This window comes from Crotalus tigris, unplaced genomic scaffold (assembly GCF_016545835.1).
Source record: "Crotalus tigris isolate CLP2741 ecotype Arizona unplaced genomic scaffold, ASM1654583v1 scf7180000017644.4837335, whole genome shotgun sequence".
Classification (NCBI taxonomy): domain Eukaryota; kingdom Metazoa; phylum Chordata; class Lepidosauria; order Squamata; family Viperidae; genus Crotalus; species Crotalus tigris.
This window is the reverse complement of record NW_024096536.1, coordinates 3,708,745-3,727,739: the sequence shown is the minus strand read 5'-3', so window position 1 is coordinate 3,727,739 and position 18,995 is coordinate 3,708,745. Positions and strand designations below refer to the sequence as shown.

Sequence of the window (18,995 nt, the reverse complement as noted above, 5' to 3'; positions counted from 1 at the left end):
CTCCTGTGCAGAGCACATGCGTCTCATAATCGCGTCTTGCCACAGTGTACTGAGCCTTGACGAATCATCATGTCAAATACAAATACGTCACATCACACGCAACGGATTGGATCAGCATCAATCAAATACAGAGATTTACAGATTAGTCTTCAAATATCGAAAAGGAGGACATGTAGAAGGACACTTTTCGAGAGAGGACAGAACTTACAAAAGAAGGACTGTCCTCCCTAAAGGAGGGTGATTGGTCACCTTAATTTTGCATAAACCTGGGGGTGGGGAGCAGTCACATGCAGGCCCTTTTTTTAAATATTGCAGCCTCTGGTATATAAACACAATTTGTGCTTTGGGTGGAAGAATGTTGCTGGTCTCTTTTACAAATAACTTTAGTAGAGAAATTTTTTCTAGAGTACGTATCTTTGGCTCTACAGCATTACGTCCCTAGGTACATAACAAATCATGCAGGAAATCACGATTTTAAAACAAGTACTATCCCCTCGGGCTTTGAGCTTAAAAGCTACTAACTTGGACACGAGTGGAGAAGAAATTACTCTGTCTCCCTCCATAAGGGAATTCACTGGTTGTAAAGCAAATATTCATTTAAGTTATACAGAACTTAAAAATAAGTTTAATTTGAGAGTTACTTTGGTGTAGAATATATATAAAATTCCCTTCTCCCCATATGGGTGGTATTTGTCTTCCTCAATCAAAGAGCCTGAGAGTTTGAGAGTTCTGAGTAGCATCTTAGTTGAAGGAATACACACATGTCTATTCAGATTCCATTGGTTTTTTTTATTATTTATTTGTTTTATAAAATATGTACCTGTGAAGATCGATCAGGATGAAAACTATATTGTTATCCACCTCTTTATTCCCAAGGGCTATTTTGATATCATCTGGAGTACCACATGTGAGAATTACTATTAAAAAAAAAAGTAAGAGAGAGTGAAAAATAAGAAATAATAAATATTTTGCTTTATTTTTAAAAAAAATATTTGGAACATGAAATATTAAAGCAATAAAACTGGGAATCTAGTACACTGAAAAAACAACAACCTAATAACCAAAACCAGAGAGTTAATACCAAAAGTTGAAACTTAATATTCTGATGGTTATCAAAAAAGAGTATGGATTTCCCCTATTTTATTGTTAAAGGAGCATATGAGAATAGACAGAAAACAGAATTTATAATGACTTTGGGGAAATGTGTGTGTGTATTCCCAAAGTCATTATAAATTCTGTTTATATATACAGTGGAGCCAACAACTACAGAAAAATGGAGAACCAGCATGTTGACTGGCTCTTTATAATTCCTCTCTAGACAAGGAGAAATTTTGAGATCACCCTCAAGTGCTCCATATAGTTGCTCCTGTGGGAAAATTATAACAAATCAGATTCTTAACTTTATTCTTCATATTGTCTCAACCACCCATAGACAGGTCACACATTTCCCAAACCACCTTTAATCTACCGACAATTCTCAAAATAAAGGAAATGATTAAAAACACCTCATTGCCCCCATCAGAGAAATGGAACCCCTTCAAGTTTAAATCACAATACCAGACCCCTCACAATAAAACCACAATTATAAAGGCATCTACACTTCTGAGGGCAATCTTCCCTCCCTGGACTTCATATCCTCAAGACAATATCTAGATATACGCATCTAACATATACCTCATAATCAAAGCCCAGGGCCGAAACACCTCAATCTATATATCTGAACATCAAAATCTCTTGTCATTATAAATACCTACTTATACACCCCTAATTTGGTATCTACCACCAGAAGCGAACCTCTTTGCTTTTGGGAATAAATAAATCATCTCTTGTCCAACAGCATGTCTAGATTTCATTTTGATTTGCTCATGCACAACCATGGCTTGAATTGAGACCTCAATTATTCTTCTGACACTCCTCATGAGGAGACTGCAAAACAACAGTCTCTAAACAGGCAGGTTTAGAGCTATGGGAGACAAGGAAATAGATATATTTGCTCAATCCATGACTGGTGCCTTTTCAGCTGTTAGGGACTTTTACAGAACTGTAAACGCCTTACAGTGCTTTTTTTTCTAAAAAAAAAAAAAAAAAGGTGCTGGAGCTCACACATGTCATACAACCCGCCTTGCCTACCCTACAAGGTTCTATCCCAAAAATGTGCCGAAACTCCATTCTGGGCGTTCTATGAGAAAAAAAGCCCTGGCCTTACAGACCTTTTTCAATCCTTAGTTTTAAATACAAGTTTAAAGTTTTAAACTTTTTGTATGGGTCACATCCTAGACATAAACTGTTTCAACTCTTCTCCTCAGGATGCTGCCATAGGGCATTGCATGCTAAAATAATTAGACACATGCTATCTTGTGCCATCATTCTGCTAAACACCAATTCCCACAGCATTGTCTTATGTCTAAAGATATTTATCCATGTAGTAGGGCTGTATTACTATTATCCTTCTTATCTTTCCTTTTACCTTCTACTATTGGTATCTTATGATGATATTACTTTGTTGTTTGTATGTACACTAAAACAGGGCTTTTTAACCAGTGGTACAGATACCACCTGTGGTACATTGGCACCTGGCAGGTGGTACGCGACCATCCTAGAAAAGTGGTAACGGTGGAGGGGAATGAGCTGAACCAGTGGCAGCACCGCACAAGTCTGAGCAAGAGATGGCTGGAGCTGCACACCAGGATCAGTGCTGCTTTACAGTTGATCGGCGCTTCTTTGGGGCTGTCAGTGCTCAGTGGAAGCGCCAGAATCAGTGCCAGGCTCCAGCTGGAGCTCGGCGCTGATCCTGGTGCTTCCGCTGAGCCCTGAAGAAGCACCAATCAGCTGGAAAGCAGCATTGATCCTGGCATTTCTGCTGAGCCCAGAAGAAGCGCCGATCAGCTGGAATGTTGCCTTATCTCCAGGGTCTTGTGATTTACATTCAGATGCTTGGCAACTGATTCATATTTATGACGGTCACAGTGTCCCAGGGTCATGTGAAGTGACCAAAACCTGCTGCAACCACCCAGCAGATGGGGGAATAAAAACTAAACACCCCCCACCCCACCCCCACTGCCAATCCTCAATAGAAATGCTCACAACAATGAAAACCTCGGACAGGAGAAAGAACACCGCCAGGAGGGCAGGCAGGTGTCTTGCTCGGCTGTGGCTTGGGGGGGGCACTTTTTTCAGTGCCATTGTAACTTTGAACAGTCACTAAGCAAACTGTTGTAAGTCGAGGACTACTTGTACTTTATCACTTTTTTCCTTTTTTTTTTTTTTGGTCATCAGGTTTTTGACACCTTGCTAGGCGACTGGTGGTACTCGGATGTTGCCATATCCTAAAAGTGGTACAATGGGTGAAAAGGTTGAAAAGTCCTGCACTAAGAGATGCACAGGAGACAAATTCCTTGTGTGTCCAATCATACTTGACCAATAAAGAATATTCTATTCTTTAAAAAAAAACTGGAATAAACAGCAAAAGGATGGTTAAAATTTTGATTTTAGAAAGTTACAACTAAACTAAGGGTCCAGATAAATTTGAAATAACATTTTGGAACTAATTAAAATAATCTGTCCCATGAAAGCACACTTTTCTTTTGAATACTTTTTTAAAAATGGTAAAATAAAACTTTGAAGTTGGACACTAGAGAGAACTTGATAGAACTAAAAATCCCAATACTACTTATATTTGACATTAATTCAGAATGAAGCAAAATGTTTTAACATTGGACATATTGAAGGATATTTTTGAACTAATTTTAAGAGAGTCTACCTCCATAGATAAACTGTGTTTAAAAATATTGTAGAAGAGGAACACGTTTTCCTGGACAAAAGTGAGAGTGATTTAAAAATGGCAAGCTACAGGAAAAATATAGAGAAAGACATTATACTGGACATACTGAAGAAACTGGCTGATGTCATAATATTTAAAGGAGTTATAAAAATAACAAACCAAAAGAATGACCTGACTCATCTTCATATATTGGATTTACAAAAGTGGCTTGAAGGAACGAAAAAAATACGAAAAAACCCACATTTTAGGACATTATTTCAAGATAATGTTTGTTAAAAATAAAAGGTAGGAATATAAAGTTGACTTATTTGATCAAGGTATAATTAGATATGTTGTTATCACTGGTAACCCTTAATGGCTGATTGGGGCTGAAATGACAAGGTTTTAAAGGATTTGTTTATACCTGTAGATAAGAGATGGATGAAAAAAAGAGATCATTTGCTGTATTTTAAAAGAAGGTGATAAGTGCCCTGCCTCAAGTTTCAGTCCCACAGGAATGCATGGTTTTTCAGGAAATTATCAGTTTTACTTCAAGGCTGAAAAGCTAATAATGAAGCAAAGAAATGTAAACAAACCAAAGACTTGCCTGCAAAGTTTGTTTTGAAATAGGAGTACTCAGAAGAAGAGTTCAAATTCAATCCAAGTTTTAAAGAGCTAGGTCCATATTATTAGACAGTCCAAAGGTCAGAGTTTAAGGAGAAGACTCCACGTACTAGTGTCATTGCATAGCCAAATAGAAGTTGTTTCCAGCAAAGAGAGCCTGATTCAGGACTGTTTCCTAAATAAGGGTACAGTCAGCTGTCAATAATGTTTATATCTTTGTTTGGACAGCAGTATAATAACCTTCACTGAGCTGCTCTCTTGTCTACTCATCTGGTACATCAGGGGTGTCAAACTGCTGACCCACGGGCCAGTTGCATCATGCAAAGGCCGTGCCCACCCCAGCTCCTGCAATGCAAAAAAAAAGTTGCAATATGTCTCAACATGTCATGTGACAGGGCAAGTGTGACAGCCGTGTGGTACATGGATTGGAAGGCATTACATCATCCTCATCTGATTTTTCCAGCTGCTTGGGTGGCCCCTATGTTTGATCAGTCTCATGTGATTCCTCGCTCTGTTCTTCCAGGCCGAACTGAAGCAGCTTCTTCAGGGTCAGATTCAGACTCAGAATCTGAGTTCTGAGAGCCTGGGCCATATCATTAAGTTACTAAAATTGTTTATACTTGTGAAAAAGAAGGAAGCCATTTCTTTATATCTTTTTTTTTTTACTATATTCTCATTTTTTCTGTTTTCTTTTTCTTTTCTGCATCTTTTATGGTGAGACCAAGGCTTAATCTTTGTGCTTCTTTGTCCCATCTGCATAGTGCAATGTCCTTGAGGCCTCCTGTTTCTTGGAGACAGGAAGGGTTTCCACCTGTCTCCTGTTACAGGAACAGAGTATCTAGGTTTCAGGTGGCTGGCTTCTGAACTTACTAGAACTATTACTTATCCCGCTTCTATGGTTGGAACTATCCTTTCTCCATTCTTTTATAACTTAGCTTAGCAGTTCTCATCTTTTCTGATCCAGCAGCCTTGAAAGAGTCAGTAACTCTTTGCTTCTATTTGTATTTCTGCTGATCCTGAATAATTCTCTCTGCCTACCAGTTCATCCCTAGAACCTAAAGGAGGAAAGGAATTGGGAAAGAAAGAATATCCATCTCCTCTAGAGAGAATATAGCAGGCAGGGAAGTCATTCAACATCATGACCTCCTGTTCAGATACTTCCCAGTCCAAACCCAAAGGTGTTTTCCAAAAGGCAACTGGACTTTCTTGGTTTTTTCCTTGAAAATATTTCATTTTTCATCCAAGAAACTTCTTCATAACTGAACATTTTCAAGGAAAAAAACCAAGAAAGTCCAGTTGCCTTTTGGAAAAGCACCTTTGGGACAACCGTGACCTGGATCATTGAGAATCTCCATACACATATTCCCAGCTCAGATCTCTTCCACTATAGACTAAGTTGGAGTGGCATGACAACAAGAACGGTTTATTACATCCAGTAACCAACAGCTAAAAGTGTAATATTCTATTCATTCTGGTTTAAGAAGAGTACTCATTTGTTCCAATAGATCAGAAATATATGAGAGAAATGTTCACTTGTGTTAAAGGTGTCTTAAATACTGTCTAGTTAGAAGTACATGTGGGAAATTAATTTTCTATTGGTAGTTATCCAATCATCCAATCACCCATAAGCTCCTTAAGTTCAACTTCCTCCTGCTCCAAGTTCAAAGAATTGGTAAGTAGTGGGACTGCAATGCAAGGCTTAAATCTGCATGTTTATTATAAGTGGAATTCTGCTAGCTGGGGAGTTCTGGGAGTTGAAGTCCACACATCTTAATTTTGCTGAAGTTGAGAAACACAGTAAAACCAACACATACTATTCTTGTTACTGCTAACTGTGAATTTGCTCACTGAGGAGTGATCTGTGCCTTCTAACTCTCAATGTCTTATTGGTCTTTTCAAACTGAGGCTGAAGACGAAAATAAGAAAAAAATATTCTACCTTGCATGAAAAAATATTAGCCTGTTTATTTTGTGAGTAGGAATATTAATTATATGAAAGTTAAAATGGAAGAAAAAAATGCACAGGTTTGATCATGTGTGACCCATTGTAAAATGTTTCTAGAAGTTCCAAGTTATTTTGTTTTGTGTGGTGGGAGATGAAGCATCTAGAGGGAAAACTAAACAGATTTTCAAAAAGTATTGATGGTCATAAAGAGAGATGAAGATAGATTGTACATTCAAAACTTGCCAATGCAATCCAAGTCTGCTTTGATAGTTTCCACCCTCATCAATACTTCTATCAGCTCGGTGAATAAGGCATCTTTGCATGACCACAGAAAATGTCTTCAGACAAAGCTGGCTCCCTCGGCCAAAAAACAGAGATGAGCACCACAGCCCAAAGTCAGACACAACTGGACAAAGAAACCTTTACCTTTTACATGCAATTGTAGATTATGAAATTATTGTAGCTCCAGAAACCATCACAATCAGAGTATTTGCAGCAGAACCAATCTGAGTGCACAAATTAAAAAACAGGTGAAAAGACACCAGACAGACAATTGAGCCGAGGTGGCGCAGCAGTTAGAGTGCAGTACTGCAGGCCACTTTAGCTGACTGTGTTCAGCAGGTCAGCGGTTCAAATCTCACCGGCTCAAGGTTGACTCAGCCTTCCATCCTTCCGGGGTAGGTAAAATGAGGACCCAGATTGTTGGGGGCAATGTAAATATATATATACATTGCTTACTGGTGTACACCGCTTAGAGAGTGCTTGCACTTAAAGCGGTATATAAGTCTCATAAATAAATAAAATAAATAAATAAATTGGAATAGTGGACTGGACTCAGGCAGAACTAAAGCCCTGGATAGGAAGTCCAGAAAAATAATGACAATGGATCATGCCCTTCATTCCTGCAGCAATGTTGACAGACTCTATTTACTAAGGAAATGGGTGGGCATAGAATGTTGCAAGTACATCATATGATTGGGAAAAAAAGACATTGGAAAATATCTGAAGGACAATGAAGAAGCTGGTATTTCAGGAAGGCTTACTGATTACTGGAACAACCAAACTGTCATACAAGGAAGACCAAATAAAGAACAGAAAAGCGACATGGCAAGACATGGCCAGTACATTAAAAAACAATAGCAGGTAGAGAGACAATAACAAAATTGGCTAAGAGCAGAAAAGTTGAAGAAAGGACAGAGGGGCTAATTCTGGCTACACAACGAGGTGGCTGAAGCAGTAGGCGTGAGCTTAAATGGACTCCAGAAGATGGTAGAAGGCAGGAAGACCTGGAGGAATGTTGTCCATGGGGTCGCGATGGGTCAGACACAACTTCGCAATTAACAACAACAAATAAGATTATGTTTGGAAGCAGCTTAGACAGACAGCTCTGCAGTTAGTAGTAGTAGTAGTAGTTGTAGTAGTAGTAGTAGTAGTAGTAGTAGTAGTAGTAGTACTTGATAGATACTGTTATTATAATCAATTTCAATAGAAGTAGTGTTAGGCATCCTTAAAATTGATTTCATGGCCCAGTCTATCTAGACCTGTGGATTCCAGATACAAAGGCCTTACCATTGCTTTTTCGATTTGAACTTTTCACAATATCTTGCAGGTCTTCTGGGCTCCTTATAATTTCCTTGAATTTCATGTATTTTGAGATATCTGTAATTGAAGCATCTAGTGCATTCATATACCTGGGATTGAATAAGAAACAATAGGAAAATTAATATTGGACAGTTGCATAACGTTTGGAAAATATTTGGTGTGAGAAAGATAACAGTGTTGTGGTATCAAATTCCTCGAAATTTCAAGTTGTACGCGTCTCTAAAAAATGATATTTCATGTGCATCAACATTTATATTATTATATCTCTATTGCAAAATCCATAATAACCATAGGCTTCCATCATATTAACCTTACTTTTAAAAATGGGAAGGGATGCTTTCTCTTTCTCATTCTGTCATATAATAGGCAGTCCTTGACCATAATTGAGTCTGGAAATGAAATAGATCTGGAGGGTGGGGGATGTCATTAATACTCAGTGACTGAGTTGTAAGTAGCTCTAGGGAGGTTTGTTGTAACTTTGAATGGTCACTAAGCAACAGAATGTTAAGTGAGGACTATCTGTATTTTTCTGAATATTCATGCCATATATATTAATACTTTTGTGTGTAGCATTTTTAATTCTGTATCACATAATATAGTACATAATGTATAGCTTTATATCATTGTAAGTTATGACTACAGTATATTTCAACTCTTGCAATTCACTTCTGTACCTATGGATCTTTCTTCTTGTCATAGTGCCTGTGTGTGTGTGTTTGTGTGTGTGTGTGTGTGTGTGTGTGTGTGTGTGTGTGTGTACAGTATACATATCTATCTCTATATCTCTATCTATCTGTCTGTCTGTCTGTCTGCCTGCCTGCCTGCCTACCTACCTACCTACCTACCTACCTACCTACCTACCTACCTACCTATCTATCTATCTATCTATCTATCTATCTATCTGGCATGGTGGTGCGGTGGTTAGAATGCAATACTGCAGGCTACTTCTGCTGACTGCCAGCAGTTCAGCAGTTCAAATTTCTCCAGGCTCAGGATTGACTCAGCCTTCCATCCTTCCAAGTCGGTAAAATGAGGACCCAGATTGTTGGAGACAATATGCTGACTCTGTAAACCGCTTAGAGAGGGCTGTAAAGCACTGTGAAGTGGTATATAATTCTAAGTGCTATTGCTATCTATCATCTACCTATACAAAAATTTATACACTGCCTATCTTGTTATCCAAACCCACACAAAACACCTTTTTAGTCAGAAAGCTCCTACTGCTCCCTTTAACTCCTTAGGATACTTTTGGCTAACATAAGTTACATTTTGTCCAGGGAAGAAGGAGTTAGACTCATGACTCCTGGACAGCTTTTACACATCTTTGGGTTGCGTACCAACTTCATTCTTTTTTGGGTTGTGAGGTTCTACACTCAGTCACTCATGCCTGGTCAATTTCCATTTGGATTAATGTAACACGCCCTACCTGGGCTACACTTGAAGAGTATTCAGAAGCTACAATTGGTTCAGAATGCAGCAGTGCAGACAGTTGTGGAAGCCCCTCTGGTGGTACATATAACACCTGTTACACGAGCTCCACTGGCTGTCAATCTGCTTCTGGATCTTATTCAAACTATTGGTCATTGCCTTTAAAGCCCTTTTGGTATAAGTCCAGAATATTTGAGGAGCCATCTTTCCCCAATGGGATTAGTATGATCCACTTGTACTGGCAGATGAGTTTACTGCATTGCCCCATCAGCCAAGGTATTGCAGTGGATGGTATCTAGTAGAAGAGCCTTTTCTGCCATGGCCCCCACTCTTTGGAATATCTTGCTGAGGAATGAGATTTCCCCCCTCCCCCTGGCCTTCAGGTAATGCCTCATAACTTAGCTATGCAGTTGGCACAGAGCTCTGAGAAGAAGCTGCTGTCTGGAGGTGGCTAGTGTAATAATAGAGAAGTCACCACTACCTCTCTGCTCTAAACCCATGGGTTTTTTTAGTTGTTTTAATTGTTTGTAATTTTTATCTGTTTTTATATTTATAATTGTTTTTATATCCATATGCTTTATTACATCATAAGCTTGAGTCACCTTGAACTGCAGTCACCTTGAACTGCAAGATAAGCAGCATATACATAACAACAATAACAACAACAACAAAAACCTGGTTAGCTGTGGCAAGAAGATTGCCCAGACTAACTACAAACAATGACATGACAAAGTAGCATCAATGGTGCATTGAGAGATCTGCAAGAAATATCATTTGCCTGCAAGCAAGAACTGTTAGGATCACAAAATGGAGAGAGTCATAGAAAATGAAGAAGTTAAATTGCTCTGGGACTTTAGAATTAAAACAGAGAGGCACCTGTCACATAACACCCCGGACTTAACAATTGTCAATAAAAAAGACAAAAAGTCTGGATAGTGGACGTGGCAGTGCCTGGAGACAGCAGAATAGAAGAGAAAGAACTGGAGAAGATAACAAAATAAAAAGACATAGAAATAGAACAACTGTGGCAAAGGCAAGCAAGGGTAGTACCTTTAGTAATAGGTGCCTTGGTGCAATCCCAAAACAACTGGAGCACCACTTGAACACCATTGGCACTGACAAATCCTCATCAGTCAATTGCAAAAGGTGGCCTTATTGGGAACAGCTTCCATCCTGTGGACAATATCTGTAACACCATCAAACATCCAGAGTCCATGGGAAGGACTCGATATGTAGACAAAAATACCAAACCCAGTCTGAACGTTTGGCTGACTGTGCTATTAAAAATAATAATAATATTGCAGGCATTTATGGATATCTAGAAAACAAGGATTTGCTGCCTATAGAAAAGAAAGGGTGGTGCAAAAATTCAAGAGGGACAAAAGACCAACTAATGATTGATAAACTGGTTTTGAAGAATTCAAAGAAAAGACAAACAAATTTGTTAATGGCCTGGATTGATTATAAGAAAGCATTTGATTCTGTTCCACACAGCTAGATTGAGAAATGCTTAGACATTTTTGGAATTAGCAGCAACATCCAGAAATTCCTGAAGACTTCCATGAAGCTATGGCAAACTAAATTGATGGTCTGTGGAGAAGAACTTGGTGAAGTTGAAATCAAATGAGGAATTTTCCAAGGTGACTCATTGTCACCTCTGTTATTTGTACATTCGATGGCACCACTAGTAAGCATTTTGAGCAAAACAAATTGTGGCTATGAATTAGCTTAAAAAGGCTTGAAAATTTCCTATTTGCTCTACATGAATGTTAAAAACTGTTTGGAGAAATAAAAGCTAAGCTGAGCTCACTGCTGAAAAGCACTGAGGAGTTTAGCAGAGATGTTTAAATGCAATTTGACATTGACAAATGTGCAACAATTGCTCTTAAGGCAGGAAAAATTGGTGAAGATGATAGATTTGAACTTGATAATGAATACCTGATAAAAGCAATAACACCAGAAGAAGGGTACAAGTATTTAGGAATTTTGGAAGTTTCTGGCCTATTGCACCATCAAGTCAAGAAGGCTACTTCAACAAAATACATAAAGCGAGTCCAGAAAATCTTGAGATCAAAGCTGCGTGGAGGAAATATCATAAAGGCAATTAACACCTGGGCAGTGCCTGTAATATGATAGTCAGCTGGAATAATTGATTGAACTCAGCTAGAACTTGATAACTTGGATCGAAAGACAAAAAAAACTAATGACAAAGCACCATCCTCTGCACCCAAAAAGTGATATTGATCGATTGTACTTGCCTAAATCTCAGGGTGGCAGAGGACTCTTACAGGTGAAACAAACTGTGGAAGAGAAAAAACAAGGGTTAAATGACTACATAAAAAAACAAAAGAGCTCTGCTGAAGGAGGTGAATAAGGGAAACCTCTTGAAAAGAACCAGATTGAAAGTAGAATATCGAAAGGAAACAATTGAGCATCGAGTTTCTAACTGGAAAAATAAGCCTATGCACAGTTAATATCTGAAGAACATTGAAGGAAAGGAAGATACAAAACTAACATGGAGCTGGCTGAAATCAGGGGTGCTGAAGAAAGAAATTGAAGGTTTCATTTTGGTTGCCTAAGAACAAACCTTGCAGATCAATTCCATGAAAGCAAAAATTCAACATGTCAGTAATAACAGCAAATGTCACTTATGTGAAAGATGAAACAGTGACTCTCCTTATCAGTGCCTGCATCAAAATCTCATGGATGGATTATCTACAATGTCATAATCAAGTTGCCAAAATCATATATTGGAAGCTTTGCCAGAAGTTTGGGTTCGAATGTAGCAAAAATTACTGGGAACACCAAATTGACAAAGTTCTTTAAAATGAACAGGTCAAGATCTTATGAGATTTTTGAATCCAAACAGACAGACATCTGGCCCACAACATGCCTGACATCACTATTGTGGAAAAGAAAAAAGTCTGGTTCACTGATATTGCAATACTAGGTGATGCACAATTTGAAGAGAAGCAGCTAGGAAAAAATAATGAAATACCACAATCTGCAAATTGAAGTTGAGCGTTTGTGGAGGAAAAAATCAATGGTTGTACCAATAGTAATTGGAACCCTTGGAGCAATACTCAAAGGATTGCCTAGATACATGGAAATTTTGAACTTAGTAGACCTGAATATTCTGACTTTGCAAAAAACCACCTTACTCGGAACTGCCTATATATTCAGACATTACCTTAGCAGCTCTTAGGTCCTTGGTTAGGACTTGAACTGTTAAGTTTTTACCAGTTCCAGACTGTGAATCAAACTGAAGATTAAATCTTAACAACAACAATAATAATAATAATAATAATGATAATTACTAAATACATAAATAATAGAATGAAAGTGATAAGATCTAAACTGGATCCTTGCATGGATGAATCTTGCATTTAAAAACACACTGAATTTCAAAATGATAGCCTGAAAGTCTCTTACCAGTAGCAATCTTCATTGATGTCATTCTTCTTATAGACATAAACTGTTTCCCACACATCAGTTTTGAATGGCAAATTGGAATTTTTCCAAAAATCAATCAAGAAGTAGCTCACTTTCCTAGTTGGCGTTAACATCCTTATTAAGTTTTCTTTGAAGTCACAAGACAAACCAAAACTCCCAACGGAAATTATAGGGAGCTTCAATACATGAGCTAATCTAGAAAATAAATAATAACCAAATGATCTCACCATGGCCGCAATTGCTATCAGTTAATAGAAGTAATGGGAGTCACACTTGTAATACTCTTCAGTTTGATATAAGCTTAAAATCAATATAAAACCAAAATAAAGTAAGATGTTTCTTTCAGAAAAATGATTTAGTAAATTACACAAGTAGTTCTTATAGTAAAAGTTACAGTATGGACTGCTTCAGTTGACTCTTTCAATCAGACAGCTATCAGTGGCATTCATAATATTAAGATCCTGTCCTCTTCCCATCTATTGTTCTATTACCCATCAGTCAGGACTCAACGAGAGGGCACACGCTCCTTGGAGCCTACTTTGAAAGAGGGCATCCTTAGAGTTTTATCCTAATTTTTAAAAATATGTTTAATTTTCCTCTTTTGTATACTGAATATTTCATGAGTAGATATCGGGCATGAAAAATGACTGGACAAATTCCTTTGATCGTTCATCTGTCAATGTACCTGCAATTCTAAGGTTGGTTCTGGGTCTCAGAAATATGGACAATCCTAGAAAGCAGATTATCTATATTTCTTTGCTGATATCTAATTTTTAATAGCTCTAATATTTATACACAGGGCCAACACCATAGCAACTCTAGTCCATTAGCAAGTTCCAGGACTTTCACTCAAAAATGTAATTTCCTATGGAATATTTACTACAATTGAAATATAAATATTAATATTTATTAAACTGGGTATGCTGCTGAATCTTGCAGACTCAAGTAGCTAACAACACCATAAGAAAATGTAAGCTGAGAAAGGATCTGAAAGTATAATATTTGATACATGAATCTCCTAAACTTTTAAATATGTAACAAGTTAATTCAATATTTTAATCTTATTCAAATACAGACATTCCTTGACTTATGACCATAGGTGGAACTGAAATATTCATTATTAAGGGGTGCAGTCATTATCATGTGATCATGATTGTTAAGTAAATCATCACATTTGTTAAGTAAGACATCACATGATTATGGTTTGCAAACTTCCCTTGTGGTTTCCCCATTGACTTTGTTTCTTGGAAGCCAGCTGGGAAGGCCACAAATGATGCTGCAATCATTGTAAATACATGCTGGTTGCCAAGCATTGAATTGAGATCATGTATCCATAAGGATTCTGTGATGGTCATAAGAATGAGGACTAGTCATAAATCACTTTTCTCACCACCATCATAAATTTGAACAATCGCCAAATGAATGGTCTAAATTGAGGATTACCTGTACTAGTTGATACTTACGAGACCATCTGATATGTAGCAAATGAACAAGCAGGACCCAGGACAACACACCCTTGTTTTTTATAGGTCTATAATATAAAAGATCAAAATAAAGATGTTAGAATATGTCTCTGCACAACTTCATCAAGAGTGCTAATTATAGCCATTACTGGACAAGAAGTCCTGTTTTCTCTCATGTTCTAATTACCTCTTAACCAGATTACTATTATATGTTTTAAATGGAATGGTCCTTACACACCATCCTGAAGCTACATCTTAAGTAGTTATGGACATTCCTTGTTTTGCTCCTAGTGCCTTTACTTCAAGAGGCTTCCAGGAGCAATTCAAGGTGCTGGTTGTCACCTTTAAAGCTCAACTTGGCTCATACCACATATCTTCAAGATTTCTTGCTCCCAATGGTTTCTGTCCAGCAGAAGACTGGAACACATAGCTGTTTTGGAATCCCTACTCTAATGAAGTGTCACTTTATGATCCATTAAAGCAAGTCTTCACAGCTGTTGTCTCCCTTCTCTGAAACAGCATAGACCACCACAAGATTAAAGTAGCTCCAGCCCTATTGAGCTCAGGAAGGTCATTAATCAGTGGAGTAAGATGAGTTGAAATCTGAAGAGATGAAGTTGCTCTGAAGGAAAATGGTTATGGCACCAGGTTGTGTTTTTATTGTTTTAATGGAGCTTTGTTTTATACTGCAGTTGTGAGCCACCCAGAATTGTGTCTCTTAAGACAGGCAGCTATGTATAACTGTATTTATCATTGAATAATGTAATAATGTATTACAATTAGCATGACGCAAATCATTATAAGATGCCATGGAATAGTGATAATGTTTAGCTTTATGACCCGTATTTAAGTGAAGTAACATATATGAAAGATGGAACATGCAAGTTCCATTCAAAACAAACAAAAAAGGCAGAAAGGTATGTTGAGGAATATTTCATCCTATGCAGTATGTGGAGAATAGGCAAACAAAGTATAATCTGTTGGTGTCACATATGGAATGAATGCAAAGCTAACTGGGCTAGCTAGATTTTGAATCAAATAGGTATACATAGATGTGTGTTTGAACAATCTGACAAATAATTTCCCCTTCTACACACAAATACTTCTCCTGCCATTTCCTCCAAGACTGGCACCTGATTCTAAGGCTCTTCCCCAGCAGACCTTATTTCTCATTTTATTGAACTAAGCCATTCAATCAGAATGCTGTATGTTGGGATGCTGCCATTAGTCTCTTGGATTTAAGGCTTCTAATACAGAGAACCAGTTTAGTCTAGTGATTAAGATACCAAGTTGAAACCAGGAGACATGTGTTCTAATTATACCTTAGGAATGAAAACTAGCTGGGTGACTCTCTCAATGTTCGGTCACAAGCTGGTTGATCAATTTCTGTCACAACCAACACATCAATATTTGATTGATTTGAAAAAGCAGCATCTTGGGTAAAACACTAGGAAGAAAAAAAAAGGCTTCTAATTCTTGTTCTGATCCTGCTGGGGTGGAAGGAAAAGGTCCTTTTTCAGGATATCTCCAGGGGGCTTGTCAGTCTTTACTCCCTTCTCGCTTGTCAGAGCTCAACATCATATCCTGTAGCAATATTTTTATATATTTAGAATTTAATTAAACTCAATACTAGATAGTAGGGCTATGCATGTTTTGAAAATTATTTGTGAAAAATTATTTGAACCTTGCAAAAGTAAATATATCAAGTCTGTCCAGAGGAATTTTCAAGATTCTATATTAATTTCCAGAAATGATTTGAGAGAAGGTTGTGAAAAATAAGCAATCCATGAGTAACTCCTGTACTTTAGATCCTCCTCCAAAATGGAGGCAGAATGTTAACTATCAGTGATAATATAGTCAACATTGTTTATTCTTCGTATTAGGTTTTTGATAAATGAAGAGATCCTTTGCTCCCTCTTTGGCTTATTGGATTTAACATTTTATTGTTTGTCATAACCCCAAGTAATTATCAGAGTCATGCACTTTGTTTCTTCAAATTTAAAAAGTTACTGCTGTTTTTCAAAAATACAGTAATAATATCATGGACATTTGAGAAATAAATGGATTGGACTCTAATTTTTTGCTAGCAGATTTGAAGAAGGAGCCTGGTCGGAAAACAGCAGGCTGGTTAGAGAAGGCTGAAAGGGGCATGGATTCTAAAGACTCAGAGCTGACAGAATTGAAGAGTGATGAACTGGATTTTTTTAAGGATATTAATGAAGATTGGGGAATGGACTTATTATATCTCATTGGAAAACAAATGTTAAGAGAAGTTGCTTTTCAACCTGTAGTTCCCAGTTAAAATTTTAAGGAAAAGACTTATTATTAAGAATCAATTGAGGATATTTGATCCTGGATGGACTAGAGACAAGATTGTAGTGGATTAGAACCCATTGTGTGAGTTAAATGCAATACCAAACTGTTAACAGAGGGCCTTAAAGTTTAACTCTACTGTTGGTGTTACCTGTTAACTATCCTTTTTTGTACAGTAGATAGATGTCAGGTCAAATGGGTGGGTACACAAAGTTGTAGAAGTTCATAAATTGTGTGCCTATTTTGCAAGGGTGGGGACTATTATTCTTGAAATATATTTATCAGTATTCAACTAGGGGGGACAATTTGTGTGTATGTTTGCTTATTTCTTTTTAGGCACATTTCTTTTCTTTTTTGTCTTGTCTAGTTTTGCTTTGTTTTTGTATTTTCTTTTTTCCCTTTTAGAATTTGTATTTTAATGTTCTGAATAAAAAAAAATTGAAAATGAAGAGAGAAATATCTATACAAACTAGCAACATTAAGCAAAGATAAGGGGAAAATAAAGCTAGTCAAACATAATATGAGAAAGAAGCATAATAGTCACTATAAAGTCACTATAAAGCATGTCAAAGCTAGAAATGTGGCTATAAAAGTTCATCATACTCACAATTAGTTGTCTAACAAATGTCTCACCTTCACAAGTGCTACTGCGGCACCCTTGTGAGGAATAGACAGATGTGTTGAACACATCGTATGTAGCATTAACTTTGACAGTAATGTTGTTATCTATAACAGAAATAATAATGAATCGTAAGGTAAATTTTGAATGATAAAAATCCACTGAATTGTAAAATATTTTAAAATAATAAAATAATAGGTACTACAATAATTTTAATAAGGTTTTATAATTATTTTTATTGTATTATGTGCCCTTACTGCATATACATACATACATTATAGATCTTCTATATTTGAAATAAATGGAACAGAATATGGAAATTTTAATTGAACTCTACCAGTGTGCTATGGAAATTATTATTATTGTACTTTCTGTCTCATTCTTTTGACAAATAGCAAGTTTTGTTTCAGTTGCAGGTAGAGAACTGTCTTCCAAACAGCTGAATACAATGTGAAGCCTGAATGATATTAGTCATATTTTTAAGCAATAGCTGAGTAGTATTTAAGGCAAATGCTGATCTCTAAAGAATTTATTTGCAAAATTTTCAAGCAAAGTTTCCAAAGCTGTTATTCTCCTAATATTTGGAACTAAATTCCTATCATAAATAGTCTGTTTTTCCATACTATTACTATCATAAGCACTATGCAACATTTACTCCATTTCTATACAGCAGTTGTAAGATCAATTACAACTGATATCCCATGAAAGAAACATTGTTACATCCTCCATGAAAGAACAGCATGAATTGCATTCTCAGTAAGATAAATTTGAGAAAAGAAATTAGCAGGTATCCTGTATATTTGTCACATTGTGCTGTAATCTAGGAACTGTTCTAGTATCATAACCAAATATTAACATTTTATTATATTAAATATTTTGCATTATTAAAGATATTCAATTATATAAATTGTATTTTGATGTTATGTTTCAAAATGTTTATTTTTAAATAAAGGTGACCGATGGCTTAAAAATATGATGAATTTTGTTTCATTAAAACCAACCCTGAACCCACATAAAAGCTGTTATGACAGCATTGCTTTAAACTGTATTGATCGATTATAGATAATTAACTGATAGCTAAAGGTTTCCTAAGGACCGAAACAATAGAACAATGCAATTAACATCCTTACCTTTCAGAATTTCATTCACCATTCTGAGCCCCAATTCTACAGTTGGTTTTAAGTTCTCCGAAGTCACTGGATAGTCAAAGTCATTGAGCATCATTACATTGATCACATATTCATCTTCCCCACACTTGTTTTCACTAGTGTGCCACAGCAGCTGACTCAAGAGAAATGTTGTTCCCAAAAGCTGATACATCATTTATGCCTTATTATACTTTGTTACTGGCACTTGGCGTATCTGTCTTATGTCTAGCACTCTGTTCAACTTTCCTTTTTTAAAATGGGTCCTTCTGTTCTTTTTGGTGCTTCTTTTTCACTCCACGCCCATCTGTCTTACCTGTCACCTGTGTTTGTGAACAATTAACAGGAGCAGAACTCATGAAGATGGGAAGAGACCAAAGGTTATTTTTCATGTTTGCTATAGAGAACATGTAAGCTATAAAACTGGGGCATTAGCCACACCTCACTAGATAAGCATTAAATATGATTCACAAGAAAAAAAAGAGGAGCCAATAACATTATTTTTTTTAAAAAAAACTTGAAATAAGATTTAAAAGCCCATTAATGCAGAGCACAATGGCTGCTGCTCTTGCCATTCTAAGTCATAATGGCTCTTAAATCTCTTGTTTTGAGATTCTATTTTCATTTTTTCATATTTATATCCT

The 18,995-nt window shown here is 36.8% G+C and overlaps 1 protein-coding gene across 2 annotated transcripts in view; it reads right to left on the bottom strand.

Moving 5' to 3' along the window:
• The window catches only part of GUCY2C (guanylate cyclase 2C), a 96,408-nt gene extending 77,767 nt beyond the window's left edge, over nucleotides 1-18,641 (bottom strand). Inside the window, exons 1-6 of one of the 2 annotated variants that reach the window (XM_039335637.1) lie at nucleotides 18,337-18,641; nucleotides 17,195-17,313; nucleotides 14,275-14,342; nucleotides 12,791-13,006; nucleotides 7,898-8,019; nucleotides 821-917 (exon numbers count right to left, since the gene is read on the bottom strand). In XM_039335637.1, the coding sequence (XP_039191571.1) occupies nucleotides 821-917; nucleotides 7,898-8,019; nucleotides 12,791-13,006; nucleotides 14,275-14,342; nucleotides 17,195-17,313; nucleotides 18,337-18,529 (815 nt within the window). In that variant the 5' untranslated portion in view covers nucleotides 18,530-18,641. The remainder of the gene's footprint in view (nucleotides 1-820; nucleotides 918-7,897; nucleotides 8,020-12,790; nucleotides 13,007-14,274; nucleotides 14,343-17,194; nucleotides 17,314-18,336) is intronic. The other variant, XM_039335638.1, reaches the window with a different exon arrangement.
• Between the last annotated feature and the right edge of the window lie 354 nt (nucleotides 18,642-18,995).